At 28.9% G+C, this 8,880-nt stretch overlaps 1 protein-coding gene across 1 annotated transcript in view; it reads right to left on the bottom strand.

Annotated features, from left to right (window-relative positions):
* The window catches only part of LOC116003751 (arogenate dehydratase/prephenate dehydratase 2, chloroplastic-like), a 3,734-nt gene extending 1,828 nt beyond the window's left edge, over positions 1-1,906 (bottom strand). Inside the window, exons 1-4 of the mRNA XM_031243669.1 lie at positions 1,532-1,906; positions 1,337-1,404; positions 1,157-1,249; positions 40-240 (exon numbers count right to left, since the gene is read on the bottom strand). Coding sequence (XP_031099529.1) covers positions 40-240; positions 1,157-1,249; positions 1,337-1,404; positions 1,532-1,832 — 663 coding nt within the window. The 5' untranslated portion in view covers positions 1,833-1,906. The remainder of the gene's footprint in view (positions 1-39; positions 241-1,156; positions 1,250-1,336; positions 1,405-1,531) is intronic.
* Positions 1,907-8,880: the final 6,974 nt, after the last annotated feature.

Here is an 8,880-nt window from a genome sequence, read left to right as displayed (position 1 = left end):
ATATTCCTCCCCCCCCCCCCCCCCCAAAAAAAAAAGTACCTGAGGATGGCTGAGAACTCTTCCCAAATCTTTGACTTTCACACCTGGACTAGCTAGTAAGCAGTGTTGTATGGCAAGTTTGACTTCTCCAACTATATGCAGGCGGTGTCGAAGTAAAAGGTCATAATTCCTATGGATACTTCCCCCTAAAGAATTTTCAATGGGTAAAACTGCTCTATCGACAAGCCAACTTTCAACAGCCTGTTAATAGGAAAGGAAAATGAAATCACAATCTGATCATAGAGAGTATTACATGTATGTTTACATTGGGGAAAGTGTGGTGTTTGGGTGGACCAAAGTAAGCTAGATATGGATTGATCAAGACAAGTGGACTGAAGGGTGGGGTCAATGCAAGGAGGGTGTTTTTGTTATGCTACTAAGACTTGTATTTTAATGGAGATAGACATAATTTCCTTGGGTATCATCATTTTTTAAAGTCCATTCAGTGGGTATTATTGGTTCTTTCCGGCACTCATTATGGCTACTAATCTAGCTGAGGTGGACTAACTTATGGCAATCTAAGATCTCAAGAAGAGACAGAACTATCAGAGGGCCTGCAACAAGAGCTTCCTATTTTGGCATTAGCAGCATATGAAAGCTTAGCTTCAGAGGACATAGAAGGTTTGAAAAGTTAAATCCCCAAGAAATCAACAGAAATATTAATTTAGCTAAATAAACTCTGAGAAGGTTTTCTAAAGAATTAAAGAGGTTAAGGATAGCTAATATCTCTAAGAAATCATTTATTGGAGTACTGACATCAAAGATTGCCTACACAATACCATATTACTCCGTACTAGATAAAGACTCAGAGGCAATTTGGCTCCATTGCACCTGTTACTCATAAATCTAGATAATTGATGGCAGTTAAAAATCATTTTGGGTGCAAAAATCCAAATAGATCATAAATTATTTACCGTATCAATCATTACTAGCAGCAAACTTGGCATCACATATGTGACACAAAAAAACAAAATACTGAGTAACCTCTATTTCCTTGGGTAGAAGGTGCCATAGTCAATATACATAAATAAATATTTTTTAAAAAATCAGAGTTGGTATTTTTCTTTGCACAGGTACAAAAATAAGAGTTTGCACTATGAAAATTAGCAAATCTCACTTCAAAAGCAGTATCAAATTGTTCACAAGGCACTGCCTCGCAATTTGGATAAGCCTTCTCTGCAGCTGATTCACTGTACGCACCTCTCACTCCCTGAGGAAAAGAAAGTAATAACCAATTAATAAATTCAAAACAATCAATAATAATAATTCAAACTCGTATTATAATACAATGAAAAACCTGATAAGCAACGCGAAGACGAGATCCTTGAGAGGCCATATTGGATAAATCAGCCGAAGTTAAAGGCCCTGAATTTCACACAAAAATTAAAATTAACCTCCGATTGCCAAACCCTAAGGCATTCAATGCTCAACCACCAACATATTTCTACACACACCCACACAAATTGATCGATTTGAGAAAGCAAAAGAGTACTTGGAAGTGGATTCGGCAGGTCCTTGGAAGTGAATTGAAAAGGATATTCTTCTACGAGTTTCCCCAACTCAATCGGTTCAGTCCTCTTCACCTCACCGCCATAAGCATCGCCCGCTTGGTTTTCCCCGCCGTTCCTGGCGGCTCGTATGGATACATGACGGCGTCGTTTAAGTATAGGCTTCAGAGAGCTATAGGAATGCAGAAATGGCTTAGAGTTAGAGGCTGGTTCGAGATCGAAACGAAGGCTCGAAGATGACCTTGCGGCCACGGCCGCTGCCACCGTTGCTGTAGTAGCCGCCATTGTTTTCAATAACCGCAACTTTGCATGAGAGTGGTTTATGCGTGCGCACAGTGTGTTCAAGGATCTTTCGATACTTCCCGGTTCCCACAATATAATAATAATGGATTACATTATGTTCTCCGTCTTAAAAAACTAAATTATGAATATTTTTTTATTTAATAAAGGGTGAATCATATTAAAGAATTTTGGATTACACTTTGTGAATGCGATTTAGATTGGGGTTGTTATGCCGTGGACCCAGGTTCACCTTGCGGTGAACCTGGGTCTACATTCACATACACTATACTCTACATTCACAATTTGTAAACTCTACATTCACACATTACAAGATTATATGTTTAGTAATTATATTACCACTGTTATGCATTCAGACAGTCAAAACTCTATATTCACAGGTCCCATACTACACATTCACAACTTGAGAACTCCACATTCACACATTACAGGGCTACAAGTTGCTAGAACTTCTTAACTCTATTACAAATTCACACATGCATAACTCTACATTCACGATTTCTATACTCCATATTCACAATTTGAAACCTCCACATTCACACATTTATGAGCAACTCTACATTCACACAATCTATACTCTACATTCATGATTTATATACTCTACATTCACACTTTGAAACCTCTACATTCACACATTTTTGGACAACTCTATATTCAGCAATATGTTTACTAATTAAAAAAAAAAAAAAAAAAAAAAAAGAGACAAAAACGACATAATTTTGGACCCATGTCCACCTTAGCATAATTTGCTTTTAGATTGGATTTGGATTGGTATCACAATGGTAAAGATATTGGATAATGTTTGTATATATATAGAGTTCCACCAGAGGTCCATTGTCTTTGGCAACTATTATTGCATGGACCATGGTCCACACAGTTGTGTAGACAAAAAATAAAAAGTACATTATTTTTGTACTGAAGGTACATGATTTTTGTACTGTAGGTACATTATTTTAGGGTACATTATTTTTGTACTGAAGGTACATTATTTGATATATACTATCAAATAATGTACCTACAGTATAAAAATAATGTACCTTCAGAACAAAAATAATGTACTTTTTATTTTTGGTCCACACTGGACCATGGTCCATGCAATAATTTGCCTGTCTTTGGTAGCAATTCCAAATTTAGTCTAAGACTATCGTTTTTGTCATTTAACATCCGTGACTATTATTTCTTGGATACTTTTAGTCCTTCTCATGACTTTTTCTATTTTTAGTAAGGGCATTTTTATCTTTTCATATTTTTCTTTTGTTATTTCTCCGATTTCAACCAATTCCAATTTAATTGGCTTAGGACGTTAGGTAACCTCTGATTTTTGGTAACCAGATTTTTCAATCGATGTTTAGTAAATTCCTAAACCAATTAAACCGGTTGAAACCAGAAAAAATAACAAAAGAAAATATGAAGAGACAAAAATGCCCTTACTAAAAATAGGAAAAGTCATGAGAATGACTAAAAGCGTTCAAAAACTAATAGTCTGGCAAAAACAATAGTCTGGGACTAAATTTGGAATTGCCACTAAAGACAATGGACCTTTGATGGAATTAACTATATATATATATATTAAAAATTAGCGTAAATTTTCTTAAAATAAGTTTCACAAATAACTTTGCATAGTTTCTTTTGTATATTATGGACTTATGGAGTATTGTTTTTAAAAATCATGATAGAAAGGGAGACTCCACAAATAAACTATAATCTTCACAAATTGTTTTTTCCTATTGCCAAAGACCTTGTGGTTAAGTGGCATCCGGTGTCCCAATTAACACTCTCACATGGATGATGGGAGTGGGTTTGAACCTCAGTGGAGTCAACTATTGACTCGTTGTGCTTCAGTAGGTTGAGAAAGTAGCTATGAACAGATACTACGTGAGGGTTCACCATGAATATTAAACCCCAAGGGTGTTAACCCACTTACAATAGTTATACATATAAAAAATTGTGAACATTCAGTATATAAATTATGTATTTTAGACTCGTGTTCACATTATAATTTCTCACCCACTAACCACTAAACTTAAATAACTTTCCACTACTACAAACGTTTAGCCTTCACAGACAGTTTACAGATAATGACTCTACATTAACAACTATACTCAAGGCTAAAGACTAGGAACAAACTCAACAAACATTTACTTAGGGTGTGTTTGGTAACCCGTAAAATGACTTCCGGAAAATGTTTTCCGAGTTTTCTGTGTTTGGCAACGTCCAGAAAATGTGGCGTTGACCAAGGAAAATCAGTTCATTTTTCCGGAAAATAACTTACGGAATTTTTTTTCCATAAGTCATTTTACGGAATCGACAGAATAACTGTTTCACATGTTCTTGACCAAAACCAAGCCATATCACCCATGACCATGGACCAAGGAGGTGGGGAAACCGCCGAAAACCTTTGCTACATTTTTTTAATTTTTTTTTATTTTTTATATAAATTCTATTTTTTATTAAATACCATTATTTTAATAACTATTATAATTTTTTATGTTTTAAATAAAACAATTACAATGTTTAATTATACAATTCTATCCATTTTACAGAAAATGAACCAAACACACAAAGACAGTTTTTCATAATATATCCAAACACTGGAAATGAAACTGCTTTCCGGAAAATGACTCATTTTCCAGAAGTCATTTTCCTGCTTTCCAAACAGACCCTTAGTCTAATAGAATCACCATTTTAAAAAAAAAAAAACTAAAAACACAAAAAAAAATATTCACTATTAATATATTATTATTATTATTATAGGTAAAAGATAAATACAAGTATTCTTTCTCAATTAAAAAAAAAAAAGAGAATTCAATAGTAAATAAAATAATAATTCTACTTTTACTATTCACAATAACTAGATATTGTCATGTGCGATGCACAGTCTAAACTTATATAATTAAATATAAAATATTGTTATAACATTTATAATAAAAGAAAGAGAATTAGATGATGTGTATCTCTTACTGCCCCATGGAGGATAATGTATTAGCTGATGTTTTAGTAAAGGTAGCAATCAACCGCGACTGTGATTTGATTGAATTTGTATGGCCTCCAGTTCATATATTTGGGGGATCTTGTAAATGATAGAGGTGTTGTTGGTGTGTTCTTTCCTGTTAATTAAGCTGGGCTTTGTCCTGGCTGAGGTTTTCCCTTTCCTTCATTTCAAATAATAATAATAATAATAATAATAATAATAATAATAAAAGAAAGAGAATAATAATATAATATAGTTTACGAAAATGTGTGTTATAATTACTAACAAAACTTAATGTTCGATTCTATGTTATTATTGAAAATATAAATTACAATTTATTAAAAACCTCTGTATAACTAAATTAGTAGTAGAAGTACAAAATCTTTCGGGTTCACCACAAATTAAGATTTTGAACCCGTCAAGATTACTCACTCTTGATGCAATCACATGCCACATACAATTGACAATAAACGAAAACTTGTTTCTATAATAGCAAGCCAACATTCGATAGTGTTTGACCTTGACTTTTGTTGATAGTTATTGCATAGAAAAACATCAATGGAAATTGTCTTCTGTTAAACTTGAATGGCAGTCTTGGGTCTGATGAAGTGATAGTCATTCTAGCTATTAGTACATTGGTGTCAGCATTTGTCCTTGCCAATGTGCATGTTTCTATAACATGGTCAGTTGATTTCGTTACAACCAATCGAGTACCATTGCAAATGTCAAGAGTGTAGTCAATATTTCTCATAAACATCACAGGTGACCCGACCTTTAATGTTAATGAATGATTTCAAAGTATATAATATTTAACAAATGATGTAAATATGTCATTCGATGTAATTTCAGTCTTTAATAAAAATTCGTCAGTTGATTAATAATTGTACACAAAATTAGCATTATTATAGACATTTAAAAAAGAAGCAATAAAAAAGTAACATTTAATTTGAAATAGTTAAATAAGATATCTTAACCAACATTGCAGAATGAAATGTAGCGTGCCAAATATTCATTCACATTAATAACGATTCAATATTGATATAAATATTTACTAGTATTTTCGCACGTGCGTTGCACGAAATGGATTTGCTATAATATGTTAAGAATATTTAGATTGATATCCAATTACGTAAATTATAACATCGGATATTAAATAGTGCAATTGAAGAATTTAGTTTGATCGATTATGTTTTTTGATTTATAATTGGTTCAATTTGAGCAAATAATTGCATAATTAATAGCCAACGTGCATATATATATGCACCCAGTCTTGAAAATTTGGAAGGATGATTTTACTTTTATATAGAGTATAGATTAATAATGAGAGAATAGAATTAATTTTAATAGAATATATAGATTAATTAATTTATTACTGTATACTAAATATATTAAATATTATACAATTATTGAATATTAGATATATTTCCTCAAAATTAATTTTCATTCCTTATCCTATTTTATTTATTGATATTTTTAATAGACTCCATTTAAGAATGAATATATTCTACATTTATTGTTCATATATCAATTGCATGGTCGTGATCCCCGAGCATATTTCTAAAATATTATAATTATTACACCCAATAATTTATTGGAACTGGATGTGCGTCTGTTAATAACGTATTATTGATGTTATTAATGTGAATTTGTAAAAAATAAAATAAATTAATGATTATTTCCTTATTGGTGTAGACTTATTTGAAACAATATTACCAATTAATATATACTATTTAATTTTCATATAACATTTTTTTACCAATTAATATTTATTAATTATTTTACCAATAAATTAAGTAATTAATATCAACAAAAATTTGCACGGGAAAATTTGGGAGAAGGATTTTACTTTTATATATAGTATAGAAGTATAGATTAGTGAAAAGAGAATAGAATTATTTTTAATATAATAGAATAAAATTAATAAAATATATAGATTAATTAATTTATTACTCTATACTAAATTTATTAAATATTAAATATTATACAATTATTAAATATTAAATATATTTCCTCAAAATTGATTTTCATTTCGTATCCTATTTTATTTATTGTTATTTTTAATGTACAACATTTAAGAATGAATATATTCTACATTGTTCATATATCAATTGTTTAGTCGTAATCTCCTAGCATATTTTAAAATATTATAATTATTGCACCTAATAATTTATTGGAACTGGATGTGTGCGTGTTAATAGCGTATTATTGATGTTATTAACATGAATTGCAAAGAATAAAATAAATGGTTATTTCCTTATTGATGTAGACTTATTTGAAACAATATTACCAATTAATAGATATTATTTAATTTTCATATAAATTTTTTTACTAATTAGATTTATTAATTATTTTACCAATAAATTATGCAATTAATATTAACAAAAGTTTGAGCGGGAAAATTTGGGAGGAGGATTTTACTTTTATATATAGTATAGATTAATAATAAGAGAATTTTAATATAATAGATTAAAATTAATAGAATATATATATTAATTAATTTATTACTATATACTAAATTTATTAAATATTAAATATTATACAATTTTTAAATATTAAATATATTTCCTCAAAATTGATTTCATTCATAATCCTATTTTATTTATTGATATTTTTAACAGACACCATTTAAGAATGAATATATTCTACATTTATTGTTCATATATATATCAATTGCTTGGTCGTGATCCTCGAGTATATTTTTAAAACATTATAATTATTACACCTAATAATTTATTGAAACTGGATATGCGTGTGTTAATAACGTATTATTGATGTTATTAACGTGAATTTTCAAAAAAATAAAATAAATGATTATTTCCTTATTGGTGTAGACTTATGGGAAACAATATTACCAATTAATAGATATTAATTAATTTTCATGTAACATTTTTTTACCAATTAAGATTTATTAATTATTTTACAGATAAATTAAGTAATTAATATTAACAAAAATTTGATCGGAAAAAATTTGGGAGGAGGATTTTACTTTTATATATAGTATAGATTAATAAAAAGAGAGTAGAATTAATTTTAATATAATAGAATAAAATTAATAGAATATATAGATTAATTAATTTATTACTGTATACTAAATTTATTAAATATTGAATATTATAAAATTATTAAATATTAAATATATTTCCTCAAAATTGATTTTCATATCATATCCTATTTTATTTATTGGTATTTTTAATAGAAAGCATCTAAGAATGGCTATATTCTACATTTATTGTTTTATATCAATTGTTTGGTCATGATCCCCTAGCATATTTTAAAATATTATAATTATCGTACCTAATAATTTATTGGAACTTGATGTGCGCGTATTAATAACATATTATTGATGTTATTAACGTGAATTTACAAAAAATAAAATAAATGATTATTTCCTTATTGGTGTAGACTTATTTGAAACAATATTACCAGTTAATAGATATTAATTAATTTTCATGTAACATCTTTTTACCAATTAAGAATTATTAATTATTTTACAAATAAATTAAGTAATTAATATTAACAAAAATTTGAGCGGGAAAATTTGTGAGAAGGATTTTACTTTTATATATAGTATAGATATAGATTAATAAGACTATTGCAATTTATTTTGTGATATTAATATTTATTAATAAGACCATTACAATTTATTTTGGATTACAAAAACTATTCCAACACGGGTGACATGTTTACTATTTTAAATTAACACTCATAGAGCGTTTTTTTAAGAAACCAATATAATATCACTATTAGTTCATTGTAGTTCTTTTAGAACTTCATTTTTTATTTTTTATTTTTTTTATTGCAAATAAACTTGTTTTGAGTACTATTGACTCCGTTACAATGTAGTATATGTTCATAGCTACTTTCTCAACCAAATGAAGCCGAAAGAGCCAATATCGCCTCCACTGTAGCTCGAACCCACCCCCTCCCATGTGGGGGTGCAAATAAACTTTAGTCAATATAAACTTTCTATAACTTAATAAAAATTAGCGTGAAAAATTAAACATTTTTTTTGGAAAAACAAAGTTCTAATTTTTTTTTATTAAAGCATGTATAATATATAAA

The sequence above is a fragment of the Ipomoea triloba genome, chromosome 14, assembly GCF_003576645.1.
Source record: "Ipomoea triloba cultivar NCNSP0323 chromosome 14, ASM357664v1".
NCBI classification, from domain to species: Eukaryota; Viridiplantae; Streptophyta; class Magnoliopsida; order Solanales; family Convolvulaceae; genus Ipomoea; species Ipomoea triloba.
The sequence above is the reverse complement of the archived record's forward strand: the minus strand, read 5'-3'. Positions and strand labels throughout refer to the sequence as shown.